Genomic DNA, 22,573 nt, shown 5'->3' with positions numbered 1-22,573 from the left:
TATCATTGGACAATGTGCACACGAGTTGCAGAGTATTCCGATGGAAGTGGACAACCTCATAGGTCCGACTGAGTTTCGGGAATGCCACTCGAGTGAAGGGAATTGCGTAGCCCCACTCAGGACACAGGGTGGCATGGTGGCTCAGTGGTTAGCACTGCTGCCTCACAGTGACAGGGACCCGGGTTCAATTCCCACCTCAGGCGACTGTCTGTGTGGAGTTTGCACATTCTCCCCGTGTCTGTGTGGGTTTCCTCTGGGTGCTCCAGTTTCCTCCCACAGGCCAAAGATGTGCAGGTTAGGGTGAATTGGCCATGCTAAATTGCCCATTGTGTCAGGTACATTAGTCAGGGGTAAATATAGGGTAGGGGAATGGGTTAGGGTGTGTTACTCTTCGGAGGGTCAGTGTGGATTGTTGGGCCAAATGACCTGTTTCCATACTGTAGGGAATCTAATTTAAAATATCCTGAACAGAGGGTCCCTAGGTCAGCCCACAGCACCTAAACAAAGCCAAGCTTCGGCCAAGCAGTTAAAATACTCCGCTAAGCGAGAGAGGTAACTTATTTCAGGGGGTGAAGTTTTGTGTAGAAATCACAGGAACAGCCCTAGATGAGCAAGAGGCATGGTCGACATGAGGTCAGGTGCAGTGATGTATAAAGTTCAAATCCTGAAGAGGCACATGGACCATATGAAAGCTGCAAACTTGCAAATGGGAGCAAGACATGCCCGACACCTCGACATACTTTACAACTGTTCCGGGACCTGTGAATTCTCCCTACCGGTAAAAATGTTGAAGATACCTCAAAATCTGAGATGGACGCGGTGGATGTCACAGCCTCGATACTTTTGCCACCTGAAGATTGGATGAATTTCTTCCAAGACGCTCTGAGCACAAGAGGTGAGCTACTCTGTATTACACACTGCCCATGTCAGAGGCAGAGTTGGACAAACCTGGGAGGAGGAGTTACAAAGAAAGACTGACCTGTGTCCTCGGACTCTGAGGACAAGGGGTATAGTGATTATAATAAGGTCAACCAGCTGGACCTTACAGAATATGAGTTCCCTGATTGGGATAGTTATTCTGGTCCAGTCAGGGAGCCCACATCATCACCATCAAAACCCACACCATCATCATCAAAACCCACACCATCTCCATCAAAACCCACACCATCATCATCATCAAAACCCACATCATCATCATCATCAAAACCCACACCATCCCCATCAAAACCCACACCATCTCCATCAAAACCCACACCATCTCCATCAAAACCCACATCATCATCATCATCAAAACCCACACCATCTCCATCAAAACCCACACCATCTCCATCAAAACCCACACAATCATCATCAAAACCCACACCATCTCCATCAAAACCCACACCATCTCCATCAAAACCCACACAATCATCATCAAAACCCACACCATCTCCATCAAAACCCACACCATCTCCATCAAAACCCACACCATCATCATCATCAAAACCCACATCATCATCATCATCAAAACCCACACCATCTCCATCAAAACCCACACCATCTCCATCAAAACCCACACAATCATCATCAAAACCCACACCATCTCCATCAAAACCCACACCATCTCCATCAAAACCCACACAATCATCATCAAAACCCACACCATCACCATCAAAACCCACATCATCTCCATCAAAACCCACACAATCATCATCAAAACCCACACCATCTCCATCAAAACCCACACAATCATCATCAAAACCCACACCATCATCATCAAAACCCACACCATCTCCATCAAAACCCACACCATCTCCATCAAAACCCACACCATCTCCATCAAAACCCACATCATCACCATCAAAACCCACATCATCATCATCAAATCCCACATCATCTCCATCAAAACCCACATCATCACCATCAAAACCCACATCATCATCATCAAATCCCACATCATCTCCATCAAAACCCACATCATCACCATCAAAACCCACATCATCATCATCAAAACCCACATCATTACCATCAAAACCCACACCATCTCCATCAAAACCCACATCATCATCATCATCAAAACCCACATCATCATCATCATCAAAACCCACACCATCTCCATCAAAACCCACACCATCTCCATCAAAACCCACATCATCATCATCATCAAAACCCACACCATCACCATCAAAACCCACACCATCTCCATCAAAACCCACACCATCTCCATCAAAACCCACATCATCATCATCATCAAAACCCACACCATCTCCATCAAAACCCACACCATCTCCATCAAAACCCACACAATCATCATCAAAACCCACACCATCCCCATCAAAACCCACACAATCATCATCAAAACCCACACCATCTCCATCAAAACCCACACCATCTCCATCAAAACCCACACAATCATCATCAAAACCCACACCATCTCCATCAAAACCCACACCATCTCCATCAAAACCCACACAATCATCATCAAAACCCACACCATCTCCATCAAAACCCACACCATCTCCATCAAAACCCACACCATCATCATCATCAAAACCCACATCATCATCATCATCAAAACCCACACCATCTCCATCAAAACCCACACCATCTCCATCAAAACCCACACCATCATCATCAAAACCCACACCATCACCATCAAAACCCACATCATCTCCATCAAAACCCACACAATCATCATCAAAACCCACACCATCTCCATCAAAACCCACACAATCATCATCAAAACCCACACCATCATCATCAAAACCCACACCATCTCCATCAAAACCCACACCATCTCCATCAAAACCCACACCATCTCCATCAAAACCCACATCATCACCATCAAAACCCACATCATCATCATCAAATCCCACATCATCTCCATCAAAACCCACATCATCACCATCAAAACCCACATCATCACCATCAAAACCCACATCATCATCATCAAAACCCACATCATTACCATCAAAACCCACACCATCACCATCAAAACCAACATCATCATCATCAAATCCCACATCATCTCCATCAAAACCCACATCATCACCATCAAAACCCACATCATCTCCATCAAAACCCACATCATCACCATCAAATCCCACATCATCACCATCAAAACCCACATCATCATCATCAAAACCCACATCATCACCATCAAAACCAACATCATCATCATCAAATCCCACATCATCATCATCAAAACCCACATCATCTCCATCAAAACCCACATCATCATCATCAAAACCCACATCATCAACATCAAATCCCACATCATCATCATCAAATCCCACATCATCACCATCAAATACCACATCATCATCATCAAAACCCACATCATCAACATCAAATCCCACATCATCATCATCAAATCCCACATCATCATCATCAAAACCCACAACATCTCCATCAAAACCCACATAATCATCATCAAAGCCCATATCTTTACTATCAAATCCCACATCATCAACATCAAATCCCACATCATCATCATCAAATCCCACATCATCATCATCAAAACCCACACCATCACCATCAAAACCAACATCGTCATCATCAAATCCCACATCATCATCATCAAAACCCACATCATCTCCATCAAAACCCACATCATCAACATCAAATCCCACATCATCATCATCAAATCCCACATCATCACCATCAAATACCACATCATCATCATCAAAACCCACATCATCACAATCAAAACCCACATTATCATCATTAAAAACCCACATCATCACCATCAAAACCCACACCATGTCCATCAAAGCCCATATCTTCACCATCAAATCCCACATCATCACCATCAAAACCCACATCATCACCATCAAATCCCACATCATCATCATCAAAACTCACACCATCTTCATCAAAACCCACATCATCACCATCAAATCCCACATCATCATCATCAAAACCCACATCATCTCCATCAAAACCCACATTATCATCATCAAAACCCACATCATCACCGTCAAATCCCACATCATCATCTCCATCAAATCCCACATCATCATCATCAAAACCCACATCATCTCCATCAAAACCCACATTATCATCATCAAAACTCACACCATCTCCATCAAAACCCACATCATCATCATCAAAACCCACATCATCTCCATCAAAACCCACATTATCATCATCAAAACCCACATCATCATCTCCATCAAATCCCACATCATCATCTCCATCAAAACCCACACTATCATCATCAAAACTCACACCATCACCATCAAATCCCACATCATCATCATCAAAACCCACATCATCTACATCAAAACCCACATTATCATCATCAAAACCCACATCATCATCTCCATCAAATCCCACATCATCATCATCAAAACCCACATCATCATCATCAAAACCCACACCATCTCTATCAAATCCCACATCATCTCCATCAAAACCCACATCATTATCATCAAAACCCACACCATCACCATCAAAACCCACACCATCTCTATCAAATCCCACACCATCTCCATCAAAACCCACATCATTATCATCAAAACCCACATCATCTCCATCAAAACCCACATCATCACCATCAAAACCCACACCCTCTCCATCAAAACCCAAAACATCTCCATCAAAACCCACATCATCATCATAAAAACCCACACCATCATCAAAACCCACATCATCTCCATCAAGACCCACACCATCACCATCAAAACCCACACCATCACTATCAAAACCCACACCATCACCATCAAAACCCACACCATCACTATCAAAACCCACATCATCACCATCAAAACCCACACCATCTCTATCAAATCCCACACCATCTCCATCAAAACCCACACCATCATCATCAAAACCCGCATCACCACCATCAAAACCCACACCATCACCATCAAAACCCACATCATCACCATCAAAACCCACACCATCTCCATCAAAACCCACATTATCTCCATCAAAACCCACACCATCTCCATCAAAACCCACACCATCTCCATCAAAACCCACAACATCTCCATCAAAACCCACATCATCACCATCAAACCCCACACCATCACCATCAAAACCCACACCATCTCCATCAAAACCCACACCATCTCCATCAAAACCCACATCATCATCTCCATCAAAACCCACACCGTCTCCATCAAAACCCACACCATCTCTATCAAATCCCACATCATCATCATCAAAACCCACACCATCTCCATCAAAACCCACACTATCTCCATCAAAACCCACATCATTATCATCAAAACCCACATCATCACCATCAAAACCCACACCCTCTCCATCAAAACCCAAAACATCTCCATCAAAACCCACATCATCATCATAAAAACCCACACTATCATCAAAACCCACATCATCTCCATCAAAACCCACACCATCACCATCAAAACCCACACCATCACTATCAAAACCCACATCATCTCCATCAAAACCCACACCGTCTCCATCAAAACCCACACCATCTCTATCAAATCCCACATCTTCATCATCAAAACCCACACTATCTCCATCAAAACCCACACCATCTCCATCAAAACCCACACTATCTCCATCAAAACCCACATCATTATCATCAAAACCCACATCATCACCATCAAAACCCACACCCTCTCCATCAAAACCCAAAACATCTCCATCAAAACCCACATCATCATCATAAAAACCCACACCATCATCAAAACCCACATCATCTCCATCAAAACCCACACCATCACCATCAAAACCCACACCATCACTATCAAAACCCACATCATCACCATCAAAACCCACACCATCACTATCAAAACCCACATCATCTCCATCAAAACCCACACCATCACCATCAAAACCCACACCATCACTATCAAAACCCACATCATCTCCATCAAAACCCACACCATCACCATCAAAACCCACACCATCACTATCAAAACCCACATCATCTCCATCAAAACCCACACCATCATCATCAAAACCCGCATCATCACCATCAAAACCCACACCATCTCCATCAAAACCCACACCATCATCATCAAATCCCACATCACCACCATCAAAACCCACATCATCACCATCAAAACCCACACCATCTCCATCAAAACCCACATTATCTCCATCAAAACCCACATCATCACCATCAAAACCCACACCATCTCCATCAAAACCCACATTATCTCCATCAAAACCCACACCATCTCCATCAAAACCCACATTATCACCATCAAAACCCACACCATCTCCATCAAAACCCACATTATCACCATCAAAACCCACACCATCTCCATCAAAACCCACACCATCATCATCAAATCCCACATCACCACCATCAAAACCCACATTATCTCCATCAAAACCCACACCATCTCCATCAAAACCCACAACATCTCCATCAAAACCCACAACATCTCCATCAAAACCCACATCATCACCATCAAACCCCACACCATCACCATCAAAACCCACACCATCTCCATCAAAACCCACACCATCTCCATCAAAACCCACAACATCTCCATCAAAACCCACAACATCTCCATCAAAACCCACATCATCACCATCAAACCCCACACCATCACCATCAAAACCCACACCATCTCCATCAAAACCCACACCATCTCCATCAAAACCCACATCATCATCTCCATCAAAACCCACACCGTCTCCATCAAAACCCACACCATCTCTATCAAATCCCACATCATCATCATCAAAACCCACACTATCTCCATCAAAACCCACACCATCTCCATCAAAACCCACACTATCTCCATCAAAACCCACATCGTCATCATCAAAACCCACACCATCTCCATCAAAACCCACATCATCATCATCAAATCCCACACTATCTCCATCAATACCCACACCATCACCATCAAACCCACGCCATCATCATCATAACCCACATCATCACCATCAAAAGCCACACCATCATCATCAAAACCCACATCATCACCGTCAAAACCCATATCTTCACCATCAAAACCCACACCATCTCCATCAAAACCCACATTATCTCCATCAAAACCCACACCATCATCATCATCAAACTCCACATCATTTCCATCAAAACCCACATCTTCATCATCAAAACCCACACCATCTCCATCAAACCCCACTTCATTTCCATCAAAACCCACATCATCACCAAAACCCACATTATCTCCATCAAACCCACATTATCACCATTAAAACCTACATCACCTCAATCGCAAATTCACATCATCAAAATGGCACACTGACTCAGTGGTCAGCACGGCTGCCACACAGGTACTCAGGTTCAACTCCAGCCTTGGGTAACCCCTGTCTACGGGGAGTTTGCACATTCTCCCCGTGTCTGCGTGGGTTTCCTTCAGGTGCTCCGGTTTCTTCCCACAGTCCAAAAATGTCCAGGTTCGGTGAATTGGCCATGCTAAATTGCCCGTAGTGCTCAGGGATGTGTAGATTAGGTGCATTAGTCAGGGGTAAATGTAGAGTATTGGGTTTAGAGGAATGAGCCTGGGTGGGTTACCCTTCAAAGGGTTGTTGTGGACTTGTTGGGCCAAATGGCCTGTTTCCACGCTGTAGGGATTCTATGAAAATCCAAGCAGACTAGGCAGTTCCAATTACCAACACTTCTTCTGTTGGATGGTGACACAGACAGACCAGGACATTGTGAAGATAGTGATGAGGAGACTGTTCTTTTCCAATCCATGCTGGAATATTGGTCATTGATCAAAATGATCACATTGAACCACAATTTCAGTGTCAGGGATATCAGAGCTATCAGCAACTTTCATATCCCAAGGTCTGTTTCTGCACTTCGAGAAACAGACACTCTGAACTCTTAGGAAATGACTTGATGTATACATGTTTGGTGTTTCCCTGGGAAATATTCACCCATAAACATCTGTCTTTGCCATTGGCGAAATCTTGCTATGAACACTGATTGCCTCCAGATGTTGGGCTGCATCTCAACTATACTTCAACTTTGAACTGCTTTGGGATGCTTTGAGATTGTGAAAGGCGCTAGAGGAATACAAAATGTTTATTTGCAAGAAATGGTTGTGACTTGGTCATCAATAAATGATGTTACTTTTCACTGCTGCTCTGATTTCACTGAAATGTTATCCCTCACCCATTCCAACTGGCTTCAGTAAAGTCATAGAGAGGTACAGCATGGAAACAGACCCTTCGGTCCAACTCGTCCATGCCGACCAGATATCTTAAATGAATCTAGTCCTGTTTGCTAGCATTTAGTCCATATCCCTCTAAACCCTTCCTATTCATATACCCATCCAAATGTTGTAATTGTACCAGCCTCTGGCAGCTCATTCCATACATGTACCACCGTCTGCTTGAAAACGTTGCCCCTTAGGTCCCCTTTAAATCTTTCGCCTCTCATGTGAACCTATGCCCTCAATGTTTGGACTTGTCTATTTACCCTATCCATGCCCCTCATGATTTTATAAACCTCTATCAGGTCAGCCTCCCTCGCTCCAGGGAAAACAGCCCCAGCCTATTCAGCCTCTCCCTGCAGCTCAAACCCTCCAACCCGGGCCACATCCTTGTAAATCTTTTCCGCACCCTCTCAAGTTTAAGACAGGCCATGTGCAGAAAATCCGACCAATGTTTCCACTCCTGTGGACCTTGAATGGCGATGCCTGTCACAGTCGCATAGCCTGCTGACAGGCACTAACCAGGCAGTGAGAGCCCGTGGTCCCGCAGCTGAATGCAACATCAGAAAATGAGACGGAGGGTTCGTATTTCTGTTTGTTTCTGTGGCGATGCTGTTAATTGTCTGCCCTTGGTTGTATTTGGTATAAGTCAGATTTAAAAGGAAGTTCACAATGGGTCGATCCGAAGCAGCTGGGATCTGTTTTTTTAATTTTTTTTAAAAATGGCCCTGATTCTTGACAATTCCTGTAAAGCCCCCACCTCCACCCCTGCAAGTATCTGTTTCATTGGGTCTGTGTGACTTGTAAAATCGATCAACCCATCTGCTATTAAGCCACTGGAATCTCTGCAGGAGAGAAAGGGACTTGAAAAGGGTTCAGAGAGAAGACAGCTGGTTGCATTACAAAAACGACTATTTGAAAGGATTGCCTTCAATAAGCCACCAGAACCTCTTTCAATTGTCCGTTTGCCTTTGAATGGCCTCAATTAGTCACAGATCATTGACTTCTGCTTAGAGACATGTTAAACCTGTACTCTGTATGCCCTGGGATTAATCACACTGGATTGTTCCTACCCCCCACATAGTTTAACTATCCCGGTGCCATCTTCGCCTCCATCTTTGCACTTTTCTGTTTTAATTCCTTTGCTCCCTCTCTTTCCCCTTCCTTCTGCAAACTTTAACATTGTAGTTCCATGGTTTATTATCTCCTACTTTCAACCTCCCTGCCTTACTGGTTGCGATCTTCATTCTTTTTTGATATAAATTTAAGTAGAAAACGTTAAATTACGAGGTGCTCAACATTATGTACAGGGCTCTTGTGGCGCAGTGGTAGTGTCCTTACCTCTAGGCCAGAGGATCTAGGTTCAATTCCCACCTGCCCACTATCTGTTTGAGTCATCAAGGTCAACAACATTGAAAAATAAAGGGACTGCTTCACTCAGTTGGCTGGATGGCTAGTTTACGATATAGAGTAATGTGAACAGTGTGGGTTCAATTCCCACATTGGCTGAGATTATCATAAAGGTCTTTCCTCTCAACCTCTCCCCTTGCCTGAGACATGGTGACTGAGCTGAAAATGTGTTGCTGGAAAAGCGCAGCAGGTCAGGCAGCATCCAAGGAGCAGGTGAATCGACGTTTCGGGAAACATGGTGACCTCAGGCAACAGCACTTAACTGTCATCCTTAATTGCCTTTGAGATTTAGATTTTATTGTCACATGCTTTGGTATGCTTTCCTTTATTGGTCAGAGTATTGAGTACAGGAGTTGGGAGGTCATGTTGCAGCTGTACAGGACATTGGCTAGGCCACTGTTGGAATATTGTGTCTCCTTCCTATCGGAAAGATGTTGTGAAACTTGAAAGGGTTCAGAAAAGATTTACAAAGATGTTGCCAGGGTTGGAGGGTTTGAGCTATAGGGAGAGGTTGAACAGGCTGGGGCTGTTTTCCCTGGAGCATCGGAGGCTGAGGGGTGACCTTATAGAGGTTTATAAAATCATGAGGGGCATGGATAGGATAAATAGACAAGGTCTTTTCCCTGGGGTCAGGGAGTCCAGAACTAGAGGGCATAGGTTTAGGGTGAGAGGGGAAAGATATAAAAGAGACTTAAGGAGCAACGTTTTCACACAGAGGGTGGTATGTGTATGGAATGAGCTGCCAGAGGAAGTGGTGGAGGCCGGTACAATTACAACATTTAAAAGGCATTTGGATGGGTATATGAATAGGAAGGGTTTGGAGGGATATGGGCTGGGTGCTGGCAGGTGGGACTAGATTGGGTTGGGATATCTGGTCGGCATGGACGGTTTGGACCGAATGGTCTGTTTCCATGCTGTAATTCTCTATGACTCACGACTCTACGTCCCAAAGCACTTTATAGCACTTTTCGAAGGGCATTTTACGCTATGGTGTAGGAGGATTCTAACTCAGGAAAGAGTAGAGAGAGGTCTGACCAAGCTGCATTTTTTAAAACATTAAACACCTGAGGTTAAGAGCAATTGTATTTTACACAACGCTGTACCTCAAATGACTGACAAAGTGATAACAAAAATAATCCAATAGTCTCTGGAACAAAGGCATTTTAGAAATGTAATTTGTTATCTCAGTCAAATAGCCAATGGGAGCGTTAGAGCTCTAACAAGAGTTACAATAAACTGTTTGCCCCTGACCTTTAACATTTCGTGTTCTTCACTAATTGGTGTAAGACAATTAAGAAGCAAATCAATTCAAGGCATGAAAGTCTTTTTAGGATAACAATTTTTTTTTAAATGCCCGACATGCATAATTAGAAACTAGCCAACAAATGTGCACATCCGAAGGATTTGTGAGGACGTACTTTTGTTTGTGGCTTATCAGTTGACTGTGAGACTCCATTGTTTTAATTGTGTGAAGCCCCTTTAGATGGGAATACAAAATTTAAACACGGATCCCTCCCACCTCTCAAGATTGATGCTAAAAATTGACCTGTTTCAGGACAAGTGAAGGTGAAAATGATGGGAGCCAATGTGCGTATGGGTGAATGAAAAACCACCCAGTGATCCAAGAACAAAAGGATCCAACGCTATTTAGGGAAGAATCAAAATATCAATCAGGAACAGAGTAAGGCATTAAAATAATCAACACGCATTTTACCATGAACAGCTCATCTCCTCCCTATCATCCGGCCCACCCTGCTACCAGGTGGCCATTACAATGCACCTCCCCCACCCGCTCGTCTCTCAGCACCAGCCTTTATTCCCATCAGAGAAAGAAAATGCACAAACAGAAGGACAAAGAGGGTGTGAAAGTGGCTGGAGCCAGGGCTGACAGCAGCAATATGAGGAATCCTGCTGCTCATACTGACCTCCAACACGTCAAACCCCTGCTCTTTACCTCGTGCTGCTCAGCAACTCTGGCCTGGGTGGCCAACTGTCACATGGTATGCAGGAACAGAGAGAGGCCGCTCAGTCCTTCAGGAGTGCCTGCCTGACCCATTAGGTCACAATCAATCTGTACCCTATCTCCATCTACCCACCTTCACTTCATCACCCTCTTAGAATCGTAGGACAGAAAAGGCCCTTCAGCCCATTGGGCCTGAACCTATACTAGGAGGAGAAAGTGAGGTCTGCAGATGCTGGAGATCAGAGCTGAAAATGTGTTGCTGGAAAAGCGCAGCAGGTCAGGCAGCATCCAGGGAACAGGAGAATCGACATTTCGGGCATAAGCCTGAAGAAGGGCTTATGCCCGAAACGTCGATTCTCCTGTTCCCTGGATGCTGCCTGACCTGCTGCGCTTTTCCAGCAACACATTTTCAGCTCTGAACCTATACTAGTCCCACTTTCCAGCACTTGGCCCAAAGCTTTGAAATTTATAGAATTTCCAGTCCTCACTCAAGTATTTCATTCACGGAGTGAGGGCCTAACTGGCTAGGCCCAGGATTTAAACACGGATCCCTCCCTGCTGTGAGTCTGGAGTCCCGTGGAGCCCAGATCAAGTAAGGATGGCCGGTTCCTTCCCGAAAGGACATTAGTGAGACCCATGGGGTTTTTTTCGACAATTGACAATGGATTCACGGTCATCATCAGACTCTGAATTCCAGATTCTTTACTGACTTCAAGTTCCACCATCTGCCGTGGCTGGATCCGAACCTCTGGATGAACAGACCAGTGATAAAACCACCAGGTCAGCGCCTTCCCTAAGTGAGAATTACCCACCTCAACTACTCCCCCAGGCAGTGAAAAATTGTTTTTCCTCAAATCTCCTCTCAAATGTCACCGTACAATTATGCCCTGTTGTTAACGACCCTTCAACTAAGGGCAACAGCTGTTTCCCACCACCCTGTCCACACCCCACATAATCTCATACACCTCAATCAGGGCCCTCATACCATAAGACCATAAGATATAGGAGCAAAATCAAGCTATTCAGCCCATCCAATGTGCTCCGCCACTCAATCATGGCTCATATGTTTCTCAACCACTTTCCCCTGCCTTCTCCCTGTAACCCTTCAGCCCCTTACTAATCAAGGGCCTATCAATTCTGTCTCAAGCACACTCAGTGACTTGGCCTCCACAGCTCTCTGCGGCAATGAGTCCCACAGTCACCACCCTCTGGGCTGAAGAAATTCCTCCTCAGCTCAGTTCTAAAGGGTCGTCCCTTCACTCTGAGGCTGTGCCCTCGGGTCCTGGTCACTTCTACGAGTGGAAAAGCTTTCTCCCCTTCCAAACTATCCAGGCCTCTCAGTATTCTATACGTTTCCAACAGACCTCCCCCCCCCCCCCCCCACCCCCATTCTTCTAAACTCCATCGAGTAAAGACCCAGAGTCCTCAACCTCTCCTCATGTGAGAAGCCCTTCACCCTCAGGATCTTTCTTGTAAACCTCTTCTGGATCCTTCCATTGCCAGCTTATCCTTCCTTAGACACGGGGCCCAAAACTGTTCACAATTTTCCAATTGCAGTCTGGCCAGAGCCTCGGCGGTACATCTTTGCTCATATATTGTAGTCCTCTTGAAAGGAATGTTAACATTGTATTGGCCTTCTTAACCTCCAACTGAACCTACGTGTTAACCTTCACAGAATCCTGAACTAGGAACTCTAAGTCCTTTTGTGCTTCAGATTTCTGAAGCCTTTCCCCATTTAGTAAATAGTCTATACCTGTATTCTTCCTGCCAAAGTGCATAACCTCACACTTTCCCACATTGTATTCCAACTGTTATCTCCTTGCCCACTCTCCTAGCCTGCCCAAGACCTTCTGCAGCCTGCCTGCTTCCTCCTCACTAACTGTCCCTTCATCTATCTTTGTGTCACCTCCAAATCTTTCGGCCTTTTCTACTCTAAAGGGGTAACACGGTGGCTCAATGGTTAGCACTGCTGCCTCACAGTGCCAGGGACCCAGGTTTGATCCCAATCTCGGGCGAATGTTTGCGTGAAGTTTGCACATTCTCCCCGTGTCTGTGAGGATTTCCCCCGGGTGCTCTGATTTCCTCCCACAGTCCAAAAATGTGCAAGTTAGGGTGGATTGGCCATGCTAAATTGTCCATAGTGTTCAGGGATGTGTAGATTAGGTGCATTAGTCAGGGGTAAATGTAGAGACATAGGGTAGGGGAGTGGGTCTGGGTGGGATAATCTTCAGACGGCCAGTGTGGACTTGTTGGGCCGAAGGGCCTATTTCCACACAGTAGGGATTCTATGAAAACAACCTGAGCTTATCCAGCCTCTCTTCATTGCAAAACTGTTCTAGCTCAGGTAACATCCAGGGGAATCCTCCTTATCTTACGCTTACTGAATAAATGCCTATGGATTTCAGTTTTCAAATGTTCAGTTGAACAGCTACATTTCCCTCCCGTGCACCCCCTCCCCCAGCCCCCACCACAGCTGTTCACATTCCCACTGCCATCTTGATGGAAAGCGGATGACATCATATCCCTGATGATGACATCATACCCCTGAGGGGAAGTGAGGGGCTGCAGATGCTGGAGATCAGAGTCGCGAGTATGGCGCTAGAAAAGCACAGCAGGTCAGGCAGCATCCGAGGAGCAGGCTGCCTGAAACGTCGATTTTCCTGCTCCTTGGATGCTGCCTGACCTGCTCTGCTTTTCCAGCGCCACACTCTTGACGCATCATCCCTGACTGGCCAAACTCAAAGCACCCTCAATGTCTAAATTGTACTAAATTATGTATTTGCATTCCCTTTGTCCCTTCACCTCACTTAGGTTCTTATTTTCGATCTGATCGCAATCGATATCTGTCCATCACCATCAATGCTGATTCCAATCACAATCAGGGAGAGGTCTTTTTCATTAATCTGCCCACACCTCTGGAGCAGGTGGGACTTGAACCCAGCTCTTCTGACACTTACTGACCCCCTTGGACAGCACGGTGGCTCAGTGGTTAGGAGCCTGGCTTCGATTCCAGCCTCAGGCAACTGTCTGTGTGGAGTTTGCACCTTCTCTCTGTGTCTGTGTGCGTTTCCTCTGTGTACGATGATGTGCAGGTTAGGGTGGGTTGCTCATGGGACTTACAGGGCCATGCTCAATTGCCTGTAGCATCCAGGGATGTGCAGGTTAAATGCAGTGGCCATGGGAAATGCAAGGTTACAGGGGTAGGGTGTGAGATGGTCTTCAGAGGGTTGGTGTGGACTCGATGGGCTGAATGGCCTGCTTCCACATTGTGGGAATTCTATGATTGGGCATTTTCCTCTGACAACAGGAAACTAAAAGGGGCCACTTCTAATAAACTGGATTGTCCATTAAAACCTGGCGCTCCCTTTATCAGACAGCGTATTCAAATATCTATAAAAACAGCACTTCACTGGCTCCTACCTGTGAGTAAACTGCAAATTACTTTACCTCTGACAGACCAATCCTACAACTGAATTTTTTTTTTAAAAAGTGATTTAGCGTTACTAAATCACCTCACTGATCTCTGGAATATCATGGACTTCAATTGAAGAGACATCAGGTGCAAAGTTAACTTCACGGCCGAGAGTTTGTGATCTCAAGATGGAGAATATGGGGTCTGAAAATCGGACAAGTCGCACCAGCAGCCTAAGAGTGGGCCCACCTTTGACAGCAACCATCCGCATGGGCCCAGCCCTTCGATACAAAGCCTACACCCTGAAAGGCGACCCACAGAGCGACAGGAACCCAGTCAGTCTCTGCTCTCACCGCCAATTAACAACATCACAGACTTACATGAGAACAACCCACCCCCAACAAAACGGGGCCTCATTTCACACTTTAACACAATCCGTGTCCGATCTGGACGGGACAAAAGAATTTCAATGATGAGGAGCTCGCCTGTAGGTCTGACACAGGGATGAGGCTCAGAGTCTCCTTTCTGTCACTGCCATGAATATTTCTTAACTCTTTCATTGCAGTGAGATCCCAGCCCTTCAGTCCCTGGTTTCAAAACCTCAAAGTTGTGAGGAAAAATCAAACAGGAAGTCTAGACTGACTACGCAAACCTTATAAAATCCTTTCTCTTTCACAAAAGCAGTGGAAATATACATATAAATTTGTATAAATACGTAGAAATATCAACAAATCCGATTGAAAAACAACCCAGATGAAGATTAACATTCAGGTAACTAATTTCAACACATCCCTGGGTGCCAGCAAGTAAAGAGGTAAAGAAAGCGATCTTACATTTATATAGCATCATTAAGGTGAGAGGGGAAAGATTTAAAAAGACCCTGAGGGGCAACTTTTTCACACAGAGGGTGGTACGTGTATGGAATGAGCTGCCAGAGGAAGTGATGGAGGCTGGTACAATTACAGTATTGCTAATTCTCATTCCTGATGGAGGGCTTTGGCCCAAAATGTCGATTTTCCTGCTGTTCGGATGCTGTGTTTTTCTAGCAACACATTCTCAACAATTACAACATTTAAAAAGGCATCTGAATAGGAAGGGTTTGGAGGGATACGGGCCGGGTGCTGGCAGGTGGGACTAGATTGGGTTGGGATATCTGGTCGGCATGGACGGGTCGGACCGGATGGTCTGTTTTCGTGCTGTATACCTCTATGATTCTATCACAACCCCAGGGTGTTCCCTTAATAATTAATCGAATATTTCTGAAGTGTAATCACCATTGTGACGTCGGTAACAGAGCTGCTGAGCTGTGCAGAGCAAGCTTGCACACCCAGCCAAGTCGATTCATTGGCCAGATGACATGATTTCGTGATGTTGGTTGAAGGACAAGAACTCCAGGTTTTGTCCAAAGAACTTCAGAGAGACTCTAGGTGTTTTTCAAACAGTGCAGTTGGATCTTCAGTGTCCACCGGTGAGGATCCCTGGTTTAAGGTCCCCTCTGACAGTGCAGCACTCCCTCCGTATTACTCATGAAGTGCTCACATTCCTGAAGTGGTCAACTCTTCCTGAACGCTTCATCTCATTACCTCCTGCCTCACTGGTGCACTCTGGTGGGTTTCTACCGTGTCACTATGACCCATCGGCAAATGACGATTGTCCTCACAAAGAAGGTTCAGGTTCCCTTCTTTGTTCAGGGTAGGGTGGGGAGGGATAGATCTTCGCCAAGATGGAAGCCAGCAGAGGATTGCCTCCAAAATAGCAATCTTCATTTCAGCTCAGTCAATCTAACCCAGTCAGCTAAGGTGGGGAATGGAGGGGGAGCGGTTCAGTGGGGAGGTACATTGCAAAAGGACTGTGGCATGTGTGAAATTGAACATTTCCCCCACACCCTACGATCTGTTCCCCGGGACGCCCACCCAGACAAACATCGACCGTGCCTGGAGGTGAAAGATGCTCTTTGGTCTGCCCGAAACCTTGTTGGTCTTCCAGTCTTGACCTCCAATCAGATGCTGCAGTCTGGCAGACTCCAAGGGCCAGGACTACATGCTGAGGGATGCACTCAAGTCAAGGCACAGTGGGGAAAGATCACCATCTGAGGTCTTCCTGCTGAAGGTTAAATGGGGGTCCGTTCATTTACCAGATCCTCCCAGTGCCTCAGGTACAGGTAGATAGTTCCTTGTACCTAGCACAATTAATTAGATCAGTTGTAACTATCGAGAAAGTCAAATGCCAGTATTTGCTTTCTTCTCTATAACTAAAAACTATATAGATCTGAACTGCTTTCACAACTATGTATTACATAAAGATTTCCTTTTTTTAAATGAATAAAGTATATTTTTGCATTAAAAAATGAAATTTTCTTCAGCCCCACCTCATCATGAATGGGGTACAGTATCCCCAGCTCCAATTCTAACCCTCGATTCCTTGACAGTACCATTTTCTTAGAACCAAATTACAAATAAAGCAGTGAATACTTGTTGCTTACTTTTATTGCTACCTTGCTGGGGGTTCTTCCACAGAACGTGAGAGCTGGAGGTGCTCCCTGGTCCTCTGGCTGGCTCACGTTTTGTAGTTGCCAGGGAACCGCTGGAAAGGTCAGCCTGGTATTTTTTGAAGTCTCGGTCTGAGGCGAGGTACCTGATTTGTGGAGGCTCCACGCTCGGAGGCTGCTTCAGTCTCTTTGAGGTGAGGTAGGCAGGCCGATAACGCTCCATCTCCTGAAAAGGTGAGAAGGACTGAATGGTGCCATATCCCAGCATGCCAAACTGCGGGTGCAGGTGGAGGAGCGGGACCGGGTACTCTACGTTAGACCGTTCAGCTTGATGATACATGGGTGCCAACGTGTAGGTGGGGCCCAGGAAAGGAACCTGGGCTTTCTCCATGGTGACTGGCACCGTGAAGGTTCGGGGCTGCTGGCAGAGTGTGGTGGTACCTCTGGTACTTTCTGTCGTAGATGCCAGCACCATCAACGTTGGGGGCGTTAATGAGTTCAGCAGCCCGGGTGAGTTTTCCATCTTGGATTCCTCTCAGTCCTCGGAATTTCCTGGGAATAATAATCCAGCGTTAACAGTTGTGCAAAGTTCCCTGTTTCTTATCCCAGAATGTTGGTCAATCCCCTCTGTCAGTGTATTTGTTTATTTGGAGGGTTTGCTCCCAGGTGGGACATGAACAGTACAGCAAGGGAACAGGCCCTTTGGCCCATCAGGTCTGTGCCAACTAGGATTCCATTCTAAACTTATCTCATTTGCCTGCATATGATCCGTATCTATCTATTCCCTGACTATTCATGTGTCTGTCTGAATGTCTCTTAAGTATTGCTTTGGTGTCTACTTCTCCCGCCTCCCCGATGGTGAGTTTCAGACATCTACAATCCTCTGTGTTAGCATTTTCCTCCTTTAACGTTTTTCGCCTCACACCTGAAACCTGTGCCCCCTAGTATTTGATATTTACATCCTGGGAGAGAAACTCCAACTATCCACCCTATCCACGTCTCTCATAATTTTATATAATTCTGTTAGGTCGCCTCTCAGATTTCGAAGCTCGAGCAAAAATAATCCAAGTTTGTCCAACCTCTCCTTATAGCTCATCCACTCCAATCCAGGCACATCCTGGTAAACCTCTTCTGATCCCTCTCCAAAGCCTGCACATCCCTCCTATAGTGTGGTGATCAGAACTTCACACAATACTCTACATGGGGCCTGACTTAAATTTTATACAGCTGACTTGCTAAGTTTTATATTCAATGCCTCGATCGATGAAGGCAAGTATGTAATGAGCCTTACGTACCACCTCATCCACTTATGTGCCTCTATCAGGGAGCTATGGACTTGCCCCAAGATCCCTCTGTAGATAAATGCTCCTAAGGGTCCTGCCATTTGCTGTACACTTTCCCTTGTATTTGACCTCCCAAAATGCATCACCTCACACTTGTCCAGATTAAACTCCATCTGCCATTTCTCTGCCAGCTTTCCAAAGAATCCATATCCTGCAGTATCCTTTGACCACCTTGCTCACTCAGCACAACTTCACCAATTTTCATGCCACATTCAACCATACTAATTGGACCACCAACATTTTCAACCCAATCATTTATATATACTGCAAGTAACAGAGGTTCCAGCACCAATCCTTGTGGAACACCACTGGTCACAGACCTCCCATCAGAAAACCCTCTGCACTACCCTGTGACCAAGCCAGTTCTGTATCGAACTTGCCAACCCACCCATGGATTCCATGTGATTTGCTCAGCTGGACCAACCTATCATGAGGGATTTTGTCAAATGCTTTAGAAAAGTCCATGTAGACATCCACTGCCTTACTCTCATCAATCATCTTCATCACTTCCTCAAAATGCTCAATCAAATTTGTGAGACAAGACCTGCCCCTCATGAAGCCATGCAGACTATCCCTAATCCATCCATTCTGTTCCAAGTTCAAGTAAATCCTGTCCCAAAGCATCTTCCCTCATAACCTTCCAACCACTGATATAAAGCTCATCAGCTTGTGGTTTCCAAGATTGTCTCCGTTGTCGTCTTAAACAAAGGAATATCATTGACTATTATCCAGTCTTCTGGGACCTCCCTTGTGATCACCTAAAGAGGACATAAAGATCTTTGTCAGAACCTCAGCAATCTCCACCCTAGCCTCTATCAGTATCCTGGGTTCGATCTCATCAGACCCTGAGGATTTGTCAACCTTAATGTTTTTCAAGACACCCAAAACTCCCTCCTGCTTAATGTTGGCCCTCCTTAAAGTATCAATCAACCCCTCTCTAATCTTACCATCATCTGTGTCTTTCGCTTTGGAGAAAACCCACACAAAGTACTCATTAAGCCACCTCCTTCAACTCCACACATAAAGCCCTGCTTTTGTCCTTGAGTGATCCTACCCCTTCCCTAGTTACCTCTTGTTCCCAATATAGATATAAATGCCTCGGGATTCTCCTTAATACAACATGCCAAGGACATTTCATGGCTGCCTTCTCGCCTCTTAATTTATTTTTAAAATTTCTTTTCTGCTTCCTTTAAACACCTCAAGTTTTCTGGTAAGATTAGAGAGGGGTAGATTTCTGTTTCCTAAACCTTACCCATGCTTCCTTTCTCTATTTAACTAAACTTACATTTCTCGTCATCCCGAATCTTGCCATCCTTATCTTTTACCCTCACGGGAACATGCTGGTCCATATGTCAACTGGCTTTTAACAGAATCCCATTTGTCAGATATGGATTTACCTTCAAACTGCTGCCCCTCGTCCAATTGTTTCCAGCTCCTGTCTAATACTGTTGTAATTAGCCTTCCGCCATTTTAGCACTTTCACCTCAGGACCAGTTTTACCCATTTCTGTAACTATCTCAAAACCTGCAGAGTTATGATCACTGTTCCCAAAATGCTCCCCCACTGAAACTTTGATTAGTCTCATTCCCCAATACAAGATCGAAATGTTCTTAATGTCCACCTTCCATATGAATACTGCAGATATTTTTAATCAACTAATTGGGAGACATTATTACCTTTGGAGAAGGTGGGACTTGAATCCAAGCTTCCTGTCTCAGAGGTAGGGACACTATCACTGCACCGCAAGAGCCCTCTCTGTTGGACCTCCTCTGCTGTGTGGGATCCCTAGTATTCAGGGTGCCAAGGAGGTAAGAACACAAAATCATTGGAACAGAAGGAGGCCATTCAGCCCCTTCACCCCAGCCTGTCCTGCCATTCAGTGTGATCGTGGCTCATGTCCAACATAACTTTCCATATCCACTTCAATCCTATACTCCTTTAATATATTTGATGAATAAGATAATAGAAAGTCAAATGATTTAGTATCAACTATGTTTTGTAGAAGGCAGTTCAAGCCTTTGACCACCTTCCTCCGGTTCTATGCTTGATTGAAATGACCCTTCCCCCCACCAATCACCTAAAACTCCTCAGCTCCGGCCTGATGGCTCCCTGCCAGATTGTTAGTGCTGCCTGTCTCCGTGGTGATCCGCAGCCAATGAGGACAAATTCCAGTGTGGCAGTTCATGCAGGAAAGGTCCGCGTAGTGGATCCACTAGGACCCTGCAAGTGGTCCTGAGGGCAAGGACTCTAAAGCGATGGCAAGAGTAAGATGCCCCACCGTTTTATCAAACTCTTTTTTTTCTATCACCCGGGGCTTTCTCACAGGAATACACCTGACGCCAGATTCACTTGATAATATCTCTATAATCTTGTCAGATATCGGAGCTCCCAGGTCAGCAGCAAGACAAAGGCTTCCCTATAAATGGGTTAAGCATGCTCACCTGATGGGGTTGTAGTCACCACTTTGGAGAAATTTGGGACTTATTTCAAGGTTTCTGGGCTAATCAGTCTGTCATTAGATTAGATTCCCTACAGTGCGGGAACAAGTCCACACCAACCGTCCAAAGAGTAACCCACCCAGCCCCATTTCCCTCTGACTAATGCACCTAACACTATTGGTAATTTAGCATGGCCAATTCACCTTAACCTGTACATCTTTGGACTGTGGGAGGAAACCGGAGCACCCGGAGGAAACCCACACAGACACGGGGAGAATGTGCAAACTCCACACAGACAGTCGCCAAAGGCTGGAATCGAACCTGGGATCCTGGCGCTGTGAGGCAGCAGTGCTAACCACTGAGCTACTGTGCCACCCTCATCTATACATAATGGACTATTTCCCAAATCTGCTGTTAGGTTCTGCTGTTTGCACCTATCAGTCCTGTCACTGTGACTTGGTTAAGTATGTTAAACCAGACAACAATCTGAATTAAACTAATTCATCTCTGTGTCGCACCAAAACAGTCAGATTGCTTCTAGTTTGTCCCTTTAAATCACTCAACACCATCAGCGACAAACCTCATCCCATTATCATCCCCCTCACAACCTTAGCCCAGGTTTGAAATGATGAGTTTTCATTCTGTCGTTAGATTTGTCAGAAAAGATGTGAACATTTTCACAAAGCCAGTCTGATACTTCACTGAGGGAGCCCAGTGTCAGGACTGTCTAATAGTGTGAATCAGCTAGAACACATTACTTTCACTAAACAATCAGTATCAACAAGGAGCGTATTCACTGCAGGAATATTGAATTCATGTTCCTGAGACTAATAGCACCATCACATTTACAACTTACTATAAGTTTCGCCTCCCTCTCACTATCCAAATCATTTCAATTTAATCCATTGGTCAGTAGACACCTCTCTTTAATATCACATTAGTTGCAGCTCAGTTGACAACAGAACCTCTGACTAATGTTCAATAACATTTCAATATCGTTTCCAACCTCATAAAGTTAATAAAAGCAACAAAGGCACTCTACCTTCAGTCTCCTTCCACAAGTTGAAGCCCACAGGACTATATTCCAACTGCTAATTCCCTGGGATGTGCTGAGGAGATGTCACTGAGCAGGATCTGAAGGCACAGAGAGAGAGAGAGAGAGCAGCCAGCAGCAGCACAGACTCACCCCAGCCCAGCCCAGCCCACCCTCAGAGCAGCTGGATCCCAGCCTCAGCTCAGCTGGACAGCAGTGGACACAGCACACACACACACACACACACACAGGACCCTGCTTTGTTCAGTGTCTCCTTGCAGCCTGCTCTTCTCCCTGTTTGTCCAGTAAATGCAAGACAAATTCTTCCTCCCTCTCTGACTCCTGCACTTATTCTGCTGCAGAGTTTGATTCTACTTGCCT

The 22,573-nt window shown here is 45.3% G+C and overlaps 1 protein-coding gene across 2 annotated transcripts in view; it reads right to left on the bottom strand.

Moving 5' to 3' along the window:
* The window catches only part of LOC122552361 (E3 ubiquitin-protein ligase RNF220-like), a 69,608-nt gene extending 47,260 nt beyond the window's left edge, over window positions 1-22,348 (bottom strand). Inside the window, exons 1-2 of one of the 2 annotated variants that reach the window (XM_087983252.1) lie at window positions 22,202-22,348; window positions 17,373-17,930 (exon numbers count right to left, since the gene is read on the bottom strand). In XM_087983252.1, coding sequence (XP_087839378.1) covers window positions 17,373-17,901 — 529 coding nt within the window. In that variant the 5' untranslated portion in view covers window positions 17,902-17,930; window positions 22,202-22,348. The remainder of the gene's footprint in view (window positions 1-17,372; window positions 17,931-22,201) is intronic. The other variant, XM_087983251.1, reaches the window with a different exon arrangement.
* Window positions 22,349-22,573: the final 225 nt, after the last annotated feature.

Source organism: Chiloscyllium plagiosum, unplaced genomic scaffold (genome assembly GCF_037043375.1).
Source record: "Chiloscyllium plagiosum isolate Xiang-an unplaced genomic scaffold, Cpla_swu_hap1 HiC_scaffold_45, whole genome shotgun sequence".
Lineage (NCBI taxonomy): Eukaryota > Metazoa > Chordata > Chondrichthyes > Orectolobiformes > Hemiscylliidae > Chiloscyllium > Chiloscyllium plagiosum.
Note: the sequence above shows the minus strand (reverse complement) of the source record. Positions and strands in the feature narration are given on the sequence as shown.